The 13,801-nt window shown below is 48.6% G+C and overlaps 1 protein-coding gene across 2 annotated transcripts in view; it reads left to right on the top strand.

Annotated features, from left to right (window-relative positions):
* Anxa6 (annexin A6) overlaps positions 1-13,801 on the top strand; it is a 54,225-nt gene that overhangs the window by 35,120 nt on the left and 5,304 nt on the right. Inside the window, exons 15-23 of one of the 2 annotated variants that reach the window (XM_028775853.1) lie at positions 2,073-2,154; positions 3,585-3,679; positions 3,975-4,088; positions 4,180-4,270; positions 5,656-5,735; positions 6,323-6,376; positions 10,410-10,427; positions 11,270-11,363; positions 12,298-12,393. In XM_028775853.1, coding sequence (XP_028631686.1) covers positions 2,073-2,154; positions 3,585-3,679; positions 3,975-4,088; positions 4,180-4,270; positions 5,656-5,735; positions 6,323-6,376; positions 10,410-10,427; positions 11,270-11,363; positions 12,298-12,393 — 724 coding nt within the window. The remainder of the gene's footprint in view (positions 1-2,072; positions 2,155-3,584; positions 3,680-3,974; positions 4,089-4,179; positions 4,271-5,655; positions 5,736-6,322; positions 6,377-10,409; positions 10,428-11,269; positions 11,364-12,297; positions 12,394-13,801) is intronic. The other variant, XM_028775854.1, reaches the window with a different exon arrangement.

Consider the following 13,801-nt stretch of genomic DNA (forward strand, 5'->3'; position numbering starts at 1 on the left):
TCAGACCCTCCCCACTTCCTGCTTGACCTCCTAATCACTGGCTTCCCCTTCTGCTTGCACCTTTCCGCTGTGCTGGTTGGCTCTCAGCTGCCCCCTGGTGGCCAACCCAAGCTGAGGCGTCTTATATCTGAAGCTTCCAGATTCCTGCACTGGTTCTAACAGCCCAGGGAGTGTTCTGCCTGCTCTCTACTAACAAGGCTTCCTCCAGTGAGCCCTGAGGTTCCGTGAGGGCCTCTACATCCTGGGCCTGGCAGTTGCGCTTTGCATACTAAGAGCAGAGAGGGCACCCCTGATACTGCATTACTGCAGGATTCAGGGGTTTACTCCTGAGCACTGTCACACCTGGGGGTCCACACAGGACAGGATGAAAGGTTTCACAGAAGCTTCTGGCAAACTACTCTAAATACTGCTGGGTCCTTACCTTCCCCCTGGCCTCTATGCCTGAACCTTTCAAATGAGGGGGTTAGACATGGCAGTCCTGGTGGCCTAAAGACTCTTGAGCTCTGAAGTTCTTTCTTCCCTAAATTTGAAGGCAAATGCTGGCACTGTGGGAGATCTCCGGTTATGAGGGGAATGAGCTAGGCTTGGCAGAGGGAAGCACCTCCCAAAGTGTTATTAAGTAACACCCAGGCTCACAGAGAGCCTACCTCTTTTCAGCTCCACCAGCCTTTCTGATAAGTAAAGAGAAATCGGCTTGGTGCCACTTCTGTGCTATACAAGGCGCCTGCCCTTTTACACAGAGAGCAAGCCGAGAGAGCTGGCCTAACGCTCAGTGGCTTTGGCAAGCAATAGCATCTTAAATTTGGTGACCTTTAACTTAAGTGGGGGCTGGCATTATATTCATTTTTATGAATGAGCCTCTGTTAATGACAGGATAATTTTTTTCTAATTTGTGATAGTCTATAAAGTATAAAATTATTTTATCACAAAGCTAGGAATATAGCTCACTGGTTTTTGGTTTAATTACCACCACTGAAAAAGATTTTTCGCCTGTTTATTAATTTTTAAAGTATTTCTTAAATGTCTGTTATATGTCAGGGACCTGTTAGCACCAGAGGACATATTCATATATACAAAAGGCTGGGCATGATTTAAACCCAGCACTCAGGAGGCAGAGGCAGACAGATCTCTCTAAGTCTGAGCCCAGTCTGTTCTATGTAGTGTTCTATGTTCAGACTAACCATAGCTACATAGTAAGACTATGTGTAAAGGGGGGAAAAAAAGACAAAAGATCACACAGGGTGTGATGGCACATGCCTATAATCTCAGCACTTAGCAGCTGGAGGCAGAAGGATTAGGAGTTCAAGGACAGCCTCTATTTATATGTAGTTTAGTTTAAAGCCTGCCTGGGCTACTTGAGATCCTGTCTTTAAAAAATTTATTGCCTTTTACAAATATTTAAATGTACTTCAAAATAGATAGGAGAGTGTTACTTAGTCTGTCAGACACCCCTCCTCCGATTATTCTAAATAAAACTTTTTTAACAAAGATCGGCATGACATTGGACTTTAATCTCAGCATTCAAGGAGGCAGAGGCAGGCAGATCTCTGAGTTCGAGGCCATCCTGGTCTACATAGTGAGTTCCAGGCTAGGCAGAGCAACATAGTGAGACCCTGTCTCCAAACAGAATAAAACAACTGCAAAACCCAAACATCACTTAAGCAAAATTAAAAAGAAATAGCAGATGTGGAAAGCAGCATGAACGTCATTGGTCATGACTAAAACCTAGAAACCATTTCTGCTTCTGAGTCTTTTGGCCTCCTTATGGGGAGCCATGGCTACACCAGGCATCGGGGCCCTGGGGCAGGGTGGGTGGGATGCTGAGAGACTCCAACGGAATGTTCAGCCTCTGGAGCTGGGACACAGCCCCTTCCCTGTCCAGCACTCACCTGTCCCCAGGCCTGAGACTCTCTGCTCTCTCAGCCCTGGGTGGGCTTTGTCTGCTGTGCCTCCTTCCCCAGGCTGCTCAGCTTGGGGCTCAGTCTGGAAAGCTCTTGGCTGCATGCCTCTCTCTGGACCTGGCTCCCCGAGGGTCTTCACTCACCTGCTGAGCCTCTTTCTCCTTCTCACAGCTGAAGGGTACTGTGTGTGCGGCCAATGATTTCAACCCTGATGCTGATGCCAAGGCCCTGCGAAAAGCCATGAAGGGAATCGGTAAGAGTGACAAGAACCAGGACAGGTCTCTGGGCTGCAGCCAGGCAGGTTTGGCAGTAAGGGGCTGGACAAGGGGGTCTGAGGGGGGTATGAAGCCTCCAACTAGGCTCTGCAGGATGAGGAAAACTGTGGGAGCTTCCTCCATCTCAGGTAGGAGGAAAGGGTAGAAAAGGGTCTGGAATGAATTTGTCAGGAGTCTTTCCTAGACACCAAGGTATCTGTCCCCCAGCCTCTGACTGAGCAGGACCCTGGTGCAGAAGAAAGTACTGGTCGTCAAGTCTTAGGTGTTGACTCAGTATGACTCCAGACAAGTTCTCAATCAGCTCTGGGTCTCACTCCAGTGTGTAAAATGAGGTCCATTGATCTGAGGACCCAAGAGCCCCCTACTAGGGTGACGGTACCCCAGTGGTTGGTTCCTCTAGGCTGAGTTTGCTGACAGTGGAAAGAGTCACCATATGAGTGGATGGTCAGCTGCCTGCACCCAACTGGGCCTGTGCTTGGAAAGAAAGCCCTTGGTGGGAAAGAGAATGGGCGTTTGGATTCTGTTGTCTTTCTTCCTCCCATATGCCCAGCAACAACTCCCAAGGGGTCTTTCTCCTTCTGGGCCTCAGTGAATTCTCCTCGAGAGAGAGTAATACCTACCTAGCATCTCTATAACTAACTGTGAGACTACAGGGACAAATGCTTTGAGAATTAGATCCCACCAGGCAGTAATGGCACATGCCATTGTTCCTAGCACTGCAGAGACAGAGGCAGGCAAATCTCTGTATTAGAAGCCAGCCAGGTCTACAGAGTGAGTTCCAGGGCATCCAGGGATACACGAGAAACTCGGTCTCAGAAAAGATAGAGAGAAAAAAAAGGAAAAAGAAAGAAAGAAAAGTTAGATCCTGTGTCAGACCTGAGGTTGGTGACACTCCCCTGAAAGTCAGGGGGTGGGGCCCCAATGCCTTCAGCCAACTGCTATGCTTAGAGGGATCTGGCAGAGAGTTGAAGACAAAGGAAATACCATCACTAATTGTGCTGAGATTGCAGCGTTGGAAGAATCCCTTAGTAGTTCCTCAATCCTACTCACATTAGAGATGTGGAAACTGAGTCCCAAAAAGCGAAAGAAACATTCCCAAGGTAGGCAGCCACTGCCAGAGCAAAGACTAGAACTCAGGGCCTCTGACACCCACCCCATTTCTTGCCGCCTCAGCTGACAACCCAGAGCTCACCACCCAGTGCCTGCCACCTTCCTGGTTGCACTTTTCTCCCATCCAGTGGCATGACAGAAGAAAGCAAGTAGCCTGGGGCAAGATGCCCACCATGGTCAGGATCACGTGACCTCCAAACCAGATGTTTATCCTGATAAGGATTGAGGGGGACCTTGGGGGAGGGGAGGAAGCTGAGCCACAGACCCTCCTCTGAGGCATGTGGCTTTGGTGACCCAGGAACTGACGAAGCCACCATCATTGACATTATCACACACCGGAGCAACGCCCAGCGGCAGCAGATCCGACAGACCTTCAAATCTCACTTTGGCCGGGTAAGGGTCCTCCCTCCCTAGTCTGGGTCTCATGTTGCCACATCTCCCCAGGGAAGCTCGGCCTGTCACTGCTGCCTCAGTACAACTAGGCACCAGGGGCTTTGTGGTAATGAGACTCCCACACATGTCTGGCTGTAGCATCTTGGAATGTTCTAGCCTTGGCTCACTCTCTTCCCCTAGTTCCTTGTGGTCAGTAAGTGATATATGAGAGATGGCTTGGTGGGGCCTCAGTCAAAGATGGCGGCAAGTTCTGTGTAGATGTGAGACTGGCATGATCTTGGCTCTGTTCTTGCAGGATCTAATGGCTGACCTGAAGTCCGAAATCTCGGGAGACCTGGCAAGGCTGATTCTGGGGCTCATGATGCCACCAGCCCATTACGATGCTAAGCAGCTGAAGAAAGCTATGGAGGTACTGTGCACATACTAGAGGATGGGCTGGGGGAATACTGGTACTCAGGGTCAGAACTGCAGCTGACGTGTCCTTTGTGGGGACTTTCTAGGGAGCCGGCACAGATGAAAAGGCTCTTATAGAAATCCTGGCCACCCGAACCAATGCTGAAATCCGGGCCATCAACGAGGCCTACAAAGAGGGTGAGTGTGGGAGAGTGGCCCGTCCTTATTTTATTTTTTTTATAATTTGTGTGTGTGCGTGCATGTGCATGTAGGTCAAAGGACAACTTGTGAGAGTCAGTTCTTTCTACCGTGTGGGTTCCAGGAATCAAATCGAGGTCATCAGGCTTGGCAGCAAGCACCCTTACCTGTTGAGATATCTCATTGGCCCCACTTTGCTTTTTGAGACATGGTCTTTTGCTGGCCTAGGGGTTGCCAGTGTGGTAAGGCTGGCTGGCTGGCTGGCTGGCCACCAAGTGAGCTCTTCTCTGCTCATCAGCTCTAGGATTACAAATGTACACTATCATACCTGTCTGTCTTGGTTTGGTTTTAGTTTTTGGTTTGGGGTTGTTTGTTTGTTGTTTTTGGTTGGTTTGTTTGTTTTGTTTTGAGACAGTGTTTCTCTTCGTAGACCAGGCTGACTTCAAATCTAGAGCTCCACCTGCCTCTGCCTCCCAAGCTCTGAGATTAAAGGTGAGCGCCACCACACCCAGCTCCTGTTTTGTTTTTGTAATGTGTGTCTGAGGATCCAACTCAGACCTGCAGGCTTGTGTGGCAAGCGCTTCTGAGTGAGCTCTCTCCCAGCCCTTCTACGAGGCTTTAACAAGCCCCTTGGTGTATCTAGTCCTGCATCTAGGGGAAGTTGATCACCCCAAGAGAACAAAGTTTGGGTGGTAGAAGACAATTTAGATAGAATTTGGGCAGAAGAGAGAGCATTTAGCCTGCTGATGAGAAGGACGGTGGCTTCATGGGGCCGGGGCCTGAACAGCTGCACAAAGGGCCTCGCTGCCTAGTTGTTCCCTAGACTACTGTTCTCTCAAAACTCTTAAGCTTTAATCAAGTAGCCTTGTGTTTTCATTCTGAAGCGCCATGGTTTCTGGTCAGATCTGGGGACAATTCTCCTCTTGCAGAGCTTTGAGATAACGGGCACTTTAAGTGGGTGAGGGAAGTATTTAGGTCCCAGGCATACTTTGGGGTTTACTGGCTGCTGAGTGGGAGGGATGGGAGAGAGAGAAGGAAAGCAGGGAGGTTCTACTGGAAGGTGTCGAGGGCTGGGCAGTAGCTCTAGATCCCTGTCTAGCATGCACAAGGTTCTGGGTTCAATCCTCAACAGTGCAACAAAATGAATGGGTGACTAATGGGAGAGAGAGATGGGGAGCTGGTGCAGGGATGGGAGGTGCAGAAAAGGGAGCTGGTACCAGTATCAGACACCTCCTGAAATCAGCAGAAGATAGCCAGATGCCCTCAAGAGCTGACCGCAAACTCCTTCATCCCCACCTGGCCTGCCGATGTGGCCTCGGCTCAGGTGTGAACCTCGCTTCCACCTCCCCCAAGCCTGAAGCTACTCACACCCTTCTTTCTTTCAGATTATCACAAGTCCCTGGAGGATGCCCTGAGCTCAGACACATCTGGCCACTTCAGAAGGATCCTCATTTCTCTGGCCACAGTGAGTAGATTCATGGTGCTACAGCCTAGCCCACTCATCCATATAATACAAGAGAGGACCGTACCCCCTTTCCCCGCCCACTGACCTCCTCAGGGTTTCACCTCAAATCTCTATTGTTACTTTTTGTTGTCGTTTTGTTTTGCTTTGCTTTGTTTTGCTTTTTTGAGACAGTTTTTCTCTGTGTAGCTCTGACTGTCATGGGACTCACTATATAGACCAGGCTGTCCTAGAACTCACACTGTAGACCAGGCTGTCCTTGAAATCACAAAGATCTGCTTGCTTCTGCCAGCCTGTTGTTCCTCTTTCAAAGTTGGCTTGCTGCCATCTTTGAAAATTCCTTTTGTTGGCCAGCATTGTGACATTTTAGATCTCCTTGGTACAGAACAAAGCCACATGGCTGACCCTGTCATGTGCAATCACTGAGTTACTTACTATAACCCAGGGGCCACGTGGCCTACCCCTGAATTTTTTCTATGTTGTGAAAGATAAAAGGGGTGCAGGAAGGTGACTGAACAAGATCCATGGGTGACCAAAGGTTGTACATGGGGAAATGTTTGGGGACTGACTTCTCCATGGTTTTCTGACAGGGAAATCGAGAGGAAGGAGGAGAAAACCGGGACCAGGCCCAGGAAGATGCCCAGGTGAGACTCCTGCCCATCTGTACTGGACAACTGGCAGGTCCCTGCCAGGCATTGGCTGTCGGGTGGGGCAGCCTCCTGGCTGGGATGTGGCTAGTTAGAGTGATGGATGCTTAGACCAGCCTCCTCTATACTCACTTATGGAAGCAAACCGAGTCCTCGAGGGTTTTCAGAATGTGTTTGGAAGAGTAGAGCTGGCCTCACTGGCACTCCTTTTGGTTAGTGGGATTTCTGAACTATAAGCCCATCCCAGATTACCCCAGGTCAAACCTCAAAGCCTAGAATGGGAAATGCAAGTCAGAGGGTGACTGGTTTCTAAATCACTCAGCAAATCTGGCCCATGGAGAACTGAGCCAGACAAAGTAGGTTTGGAATCTTGCTAGGAAAGAGGCCTGAGAACTAAATGTCTGAATTTTGTATCTGAAAAAAAACAAGACCAAAAGGAGTTAAATAGAGTGACCTGACCAAGTTTAGCAAGCTCCCGAAGGCTGGTGCTGCTGCCAATGTTGATATGTCCTGAGTATCTTGTGTCCAGTGCTGACTAGATACTGCTTATTGGCGGCAGGGAAGGGGTCACCAGGGCTCCTGCCTGCTCTGCTTCTGCCCTGTGTCTTATGTTTCTCTGAAGCTGCACTTAGAGAGGCTGGGCAACAACCTCAAGTTTGTTTTCCCTGCGCTATGGCTACAGAGCCACACTGAGGTCTTCACCACTGTCCCTGTGGACCTGAGCCAGATCTCCTCCCAATGCAAAGGCTCCTCCATACTAGAGATGGGCATAGATGCGTAGATGCCACCGACTGTAAAGTTAGCACCCTGGGGTCGAAGTTGGTCTCTAGAAAGAGCACTTACAAAACTCAGAATCAGAGTGCCAGCTGCTGAGCCCCAGTTTCACCAGCAGACATGGCTAAGACAACAGTGTCTTACGCTCAGTAGTGCCTAGGTACCCTGGCAAAACTGAAATTGGAACATTAGGCATGCACCAGGATTTGGGGGTGCTGCGGCAAGAAGATCAAGAGCCTAGCCTCGACTCCCTGAGACCCTGTCTCCAAAAGAATAACAACACAGCTCCCAAACCCTAGTTACAGAGTTTAGAAGGCTACTCTTTGTTAAGCCGGTAGTGATGCTATTTTATGTATCCTGTTGTTTTTCCTGGGGGAAAGCAGCCTTAAGTCCCATAGGAAGAGTTTGTGATTGGCATTCAGGTCCACCCGACTCCAGTCTGGCTTACACACCACCCTCCAGGACCCAGTATCATCATCTCCCACACAGCTCCTCGCTTATAAAACTGTGGTCCAATTGTCCAATCGTGTTCCCGAATACACTCTCAGAAGCTTCAGGGTCCCAGGCAACAGGGTATATTTCATTATAGCTGAATACATTTATAGGAGCTAGTCATGCTGTAACCCCACTGTCATTTACTGAGCCCACACTTCACACACACATCCAGAAGGTATTTATTCAGTATTCCTGAGCAGTACCAAGGTGCAGTAGAGGGCTGTTGATCTTAGAATTCACTAGCATCTGTCCTGAACCCTGACATCCTCTCTAGGGAATGCTGCTGCCTGGTACCTAGTCTGCCTTGGATGCTAAAGGGGCAGTGGTGATCCTGGCCCCCAGAAACTGCTTTGTAAGAGAAGGAGAGAGAGAGAACCAGGGTGGAGAGACTGGAGGGACCATAGCCGTGCACTGACAGAAGCTCAGTAGCAGATCCTGATACAGCTCATTTTCTGAAAACTATCAAGTTTTTGTCTCATAAGGAATATGTATTCTTTCATAGAAACTTTAGAAAATAGAAATAAAAAAATCTACCCTCAGTAGTAATCACCTAAAAATTATATATTCAAATTGAGATATATATAGTTTGGTATATATATGCAGTTAAAAACTAAACTTGGCAACTATCCCTGTGATCCCAGCAGAGGCAGAGAAGCAAGAGGCTCCATGCAAGTTCGAGGTCAACCTGGTTTACACAGGACTCTATCGAAGGCCCTACTGAAAGAAAGGCGGAGGGAGGGAGGAGTGATAGGTGAGGGTCAGAGGGTAACTGTCAGGAGTCACTTCTGTCCTTCCACCTTATCAAGGCAGGGTCTGTTTCTGCCTCAGCGCTGTACTGGCCCTGCAAGCTTTCTCCAGCTCTCGCTGTGGGAATGCTGGGGTTACATATGTGTGCACCACTGCCTGAGCTCTGGGGATCAAACTCGGCAGGTTTTGATAGCAAGTGCTTTTGCCAACTGAGCCATCTCTCCAGCCCACATTAATCACTCTTCGGTATGCACTTTAATGCCATCAGATACCTCCACATCGCACAGCCATCACTAACTCCCCCCCCCAACACACTCTTCTTTTAAGAAAACTGAAACCCTGAGCCTATGAATTAGTGATTCTCATTTCCTCTTCCTCTAACCCATAACAGGCACTAGCCTGCTTTCTGCTTCTGAAGTTGCTCCCTCTGTAAACATCACGTTAGTGGCTTGACTGCTTGTAGCTGGCTTACTTCACTTACCACAACACCCACGGTGATTCAAGTAGGTGGGCTGAAGTCCTTTAAGGCCTTATAACAAGAATCATTACTGTTTGACATTTAAATAAAAATGAAATAAGTATTTCTACAATGGTAAATATGATCGTGGAATTCCAGGGTGGGTAACTCTGGCCTCGTGCTCACTCTCTTCAGAGCTAGGGACTTCAGAGCCACATTGTCTGTTTATGAACCTCCTGATGAATATGAGCATTTTTCATCTAGATAAAAGAAGCAATACTATACACAATATATATGCACATGTGTACTTACGTATAGGCAAGGCTTGTTTTTATGATGCTGGGGCTCAAGCCCAGGGTCGTAACTCTGACTTTCCTCCCATCTCAGTATTGATTTTTTTTTTAAATGTGTGTATGGGATTGTGCGCACATGAGTGTGGTACCAGCAGAGTCCAGAAGAGGGCATCTCATCCCTGCAGCTGGAGTAATGGGCAATTGTGAGCCATCTGATGTGGGTGCAGAGACCCACACTCAATTCCTCTGATAGAGCAGTGCCTGCCTTTATCTCCAACATCCTTAATCTTTTAAAAGTTTCATGGGACTTTGGGCATAGTGGCATGTTTTGTAATCCCAGAACTCAAAAGGCTGAGGCAGGAGGATTGCTGTGCATTTAAGACCTACCTGGTCTGCTACATTGTAAGACCTTGCCTCCAAAGAGAAGAAAAAGCCAGGTGCGGTGGTGCACACCTGTAATCCCAGCGCTTGGGAGGCAGAGGCAGGAAGATCTCTGAGTTTAAAGCCAGCCTGGTCTATATAGTGAGTTCCAGGACAGCCAGGACTACATCCTGAGACTCTGTCTCAAAAAATAAATACAAATATCCATACATACATATATTCTAGGATTTTGGTTTATGCAGGAGACTATAAAGGCCGGATGCTGGGGAAAAGACTAAAGTACACGTCGACTAGCTGAATTTATTCCCAGACACTCTGGGTCAGAGCAACTTGGCTCACAAAAGTCCTGGCCACAGTGTTCGCTGCCCTGACTGTTCTCAAAGAGAATGCTTGCAGCTCCCACGTCTGCTGTGTGCTTGTAACTGCCCCCTGACCAGGCCTCAGCTGTCCTGCTTTCTGTCTGTCATCTGAGGAGCTAAAGTGACAGAACCCTGCTGACTCTTTACAGAGAATGTATGTCTGCCCCTGTCCTCTTCCTGGCAGGTCTGTAGACTAGTGAGAGGGGCTTTCCTTTTTCCAAATGTCAGGCAAACCGGGGCTGCAGGCTACCCTTAGCTACTGAATATGAAGGGTGTCATTACCCCTCTGGAAAACCACATTTTAAAATTAATGATTTTCAGGCCTATCTTCCACTCTGAATTCTAGCCCAGAGGTTAGAAAAAAGTGATATCCCTCCCAGTCCTTCATTGTGACCCTGGGGTCTCTTGGGACCTCTACCAATCTGAGCCAGACCTTGGGGCTCCAGGGTCCTCCCACCAATCACTCTGGGCTCTGACTCTTGCCTCCCCCCTCTCTCCCTCCTCTGTCCCCTCCCCGCTCTCAGGTGGCTGCTGAGATCTTGGTGAGTGTTCTGTTCTTCACGGGAATGTAACAGCTTCTAAGTCAAGTCTTGCTGTGCTTGGGCTGGGCTGAGTGGGGCAGAATTGGGCAGTGATTGGGGGCTTCTCCACAGCTTCTCTCTCTCCCCTTCAGGGCCCTTTAAGGACTGTGTTGGTTAAAGGGGGGTGGGCAGGGATGGTAGTGCATGATTAAAATCCCAGCACTTGGCAAGTAGAGGCAGGATGATCAGGAGTTCAAGGTCATCCTCCGCTTCATAGAGAGTTTGAGGCCAGCCTGGGCTACATGAGAGCGACTCTGTCTCAGAAGGGACGGGCAGGGGCAAATAAGTATTTCCTAAGCTTTAGCGGTTCATCTCTACCTTGATTTATGCTGTATAATTACCAGCTAAGGTTGTTGCCTATAAATTGACTCATTTTAATTTTATTTTTAAACTCAAAGTGAGCTTTCTAGAGAGGATTTAAATAGGCTCACAGCAGGCAAGAAGATCATTTGGAAACCCTTATGTGGTAGAGTAAATGTGTTTGCCCTAGAGAAAACCGGCTAGGATATTTTTTTTCTGTTCACACACATGCCCATATTCCCCAGAGGGATTCTCTAGTGACCGGGTGGGAGTATCAAATCCCTCTGCCCAGCTCCAGTCCCATCCTGGGGTCCTGAGGACTTCAAGGGGAAACGGGATGACCACTGTGCTCCGGGGCTGAGGGGAGAAGGGACCAACCTCAATTCCTGTGGGTGGTTGATCTCACCCCAACTTGACTGCCCCAGCCTCAGCAGAGGCAGTAGGTACTGACTATGGCTTTCTTGTGTCTCTCCCTAAACCCTTGTCCCAACCGGGCTCTGCAGGAAATAGCAGACACCCCCAGCGGAGACAAAACTTCCTTGGAGACGCGCTTCATGACCGTCCTGTGCACCCGTAGCTATCCGCACCTGCGCAGAGGTGAGTCTGCTGAACCCTCACCCCTTCTAGTGTGGCAGTGGGAGCCCCAAATATGACCCGAGCCTCCCAACCTTCTGTGAAGAACAGATCAGCCAAGTGTCTAATTCTAGTCCAGTGCTAGATTGTTAGGGGACGCCAGAGCACTGGCCTGTCTTCAGCCAACTCCCTTTCCTTCCTTACTAAAGCAGATGGCATCCCTAGGATAAGGAATGACTAGCCAGTTTCACCTCATAAGCATGCAGTGTTAAGGGTTCTGAGGTGTGCTGTCATAATCCATTGGGACAGAGCAGACAGGGCTGAGGTGGTGCAGGACACAGCAGTGTGCAGTGCCAATCCTGCAGTCCCCTCGCACTGAGACTTTGTAGTCTCATGGGTATCTGCTCAGTGCATTCCAATACTTAGATGCTTTGTGCTTAACACTGCATTGCCTAGATTCCAGTCCCCTACCTATCAGCTGTGTGGCTGAGCAGGTGACTGACTTATCTGCCTTGATCCCCTTATCTAAGGATTGGAGTTTTAGTTGTACCTTGAATGGTTGTTAGGATACAAAACCTGCAGTAAACATAAAGTACTCAGTCTGTGCAGGGCACGCAGAGCCTACTGTGTGTCACTTTGATTACTATATAGTAAGCTCCATCCCAGCCTGTCAGGGAATACAAGGGAACCCAGAGAGCAAGGCCTCCCTGGGTAGTCTGGGCATTTCCTTTTACACATCAGCCTGGGGTAATAGACCTAGCCAAGGGCTGGGGCTGTTGGCCAGACCTGGAGGCACTGGTGTGGCCTACTTGGCTCCAAGACTTATGGTAGCCCTAAGGCCAGAACCTGCCTGACACCTCAGCCCTACCCAGCGCCCAGCTCATGTGGGCTGTTCATAGAGGAGGTCAGGTGACTCTCCCCAGCTGGAGTTCATCACTCTCTCAATTCTCTTGGCCAGTCTTCCAGGAGTTCATCAAGATGACCAACTATGACATTGAGCACGTCATCAAGAAGGAGATGTCTGGGGATGTCAAGGACGCATTTGTGGCCATCGGTAATTGCCAGGCACCAGGGGAAGGGGCTGGGGCACTGCTGGGATTGTGGGTTGGTCCCCTAAAGGAATGTGGCTTTAGCATCATCCTCTGCTGCTGTTACTGGGAACTAAATACTACCTCAGATTACCTCCCCTGCCAAGGCATGATGCGGAGGGAGGGGGCACAGCCTGAGGACATCTTCAAGGCTATGGAGGCAGGGTGAGCATCCCAGGGATAGGACTAGGACACTGAGAAGGGCAGTGCTCTGCAGGACTGGAGTGTGTTTGTATACATATATACCACACATGAGACATACTATATATGCACACATGAGATTCACAGGACATGTATACATAACATGCAACATGCATTCATTCACATGGTACACCCTGCGTGTATACACTAGACATAGCTTAATCATGTTCTCTCATACCACAGCCTGCCACGGAGCTACCTTCTTAGCCCAGAGACCTTATCTCTGAGCTTTTTGCTTTTTAATTTTTTTGCTACATTATATTATTTCTGTTGTGTGTGTATACGTAAATACATGTTTATAGATATGTGTATACCATATCATGTGTGTGAAAGTCAGAAGAAAACTTTAGAGTTGGTTCTCTCCACTCTGTGGAACTTGGGAATTGAACTCAGGTCCTTAGGTCAACTACTTTAGCCTGCTAAGCTCCCGCATGGCCTGGAGGTCTTGATTTTGAAAAGGTCTCTTTCCCTTTTTTGAGTCTCATGTCTTCCTGGGTAAATACCAGTAGAGACATAGCTAAGCATAATGTTGCATCCTGTATATACCAAATCTTACCAGCAGATGGCGATAGAAGGCTTTCAGATTTCCTATCAACTGCAAAATGCATCTTGAATCTCAGGAATTCTAAAACGTGGAAGAACAGTGTTTTATATTAGGTAAATAGAGGAGTTGCTTACAGTCTCTTTACCACCTACGTGATGCCAGGACAGCATGGCAACTAGAAGCAGGGGAGCTGAGTAGGAACTGTCACTTGATTGCTATGTGTCCCTGGTCAGAACATGGAACCTGTGTCAGCTTCTGCATATCTGCAGTGGGACATGAAAACTGGCTTTTCTACCCATTCCTCAAGTGGTACAGAAGTTATTACATAGTCACACGCACCACACCACACTCAGAATGTCTCTAGAATCTCAGTCTCTAAAGTGGAGTCTGTTTAGAGTTGTGTGTGTGTGTGTGTGTGTGTGTGTGTGTGTGTATGCCTGAGTACCTGTAAAATCCAGAAGGAGTCATATCCCCTGAAATTGGAGCTATAGGCAGTTGTTAGTGGCCCAAAGTAAGTGCTGGGAACCCAACTGGGGTCCTCTGGAAGCGCAATAAGTGCTCTTAATCACTGAGCTATCTCTCCAGACCCTAAAGTTTAGTGTCTAACCATCTTCTCACGAGTTCTTCTT

This window comes from Grammomys surdaster, unplaced genomic scaffold, assembly GCF_004785775.1.
Source record: "Grammomys surdaster isolate TR1022 unplaced genomic scaffold, NIH_TR_1.0 262, whole genome shotgun sequence".
Taxonomy (NCBI): domain Eukaryota; kingdom Metazoa; phylum Chordata; class Mammalia; order Rodentia; family Muridae; genus Grammomys; species Grammomys surdaster.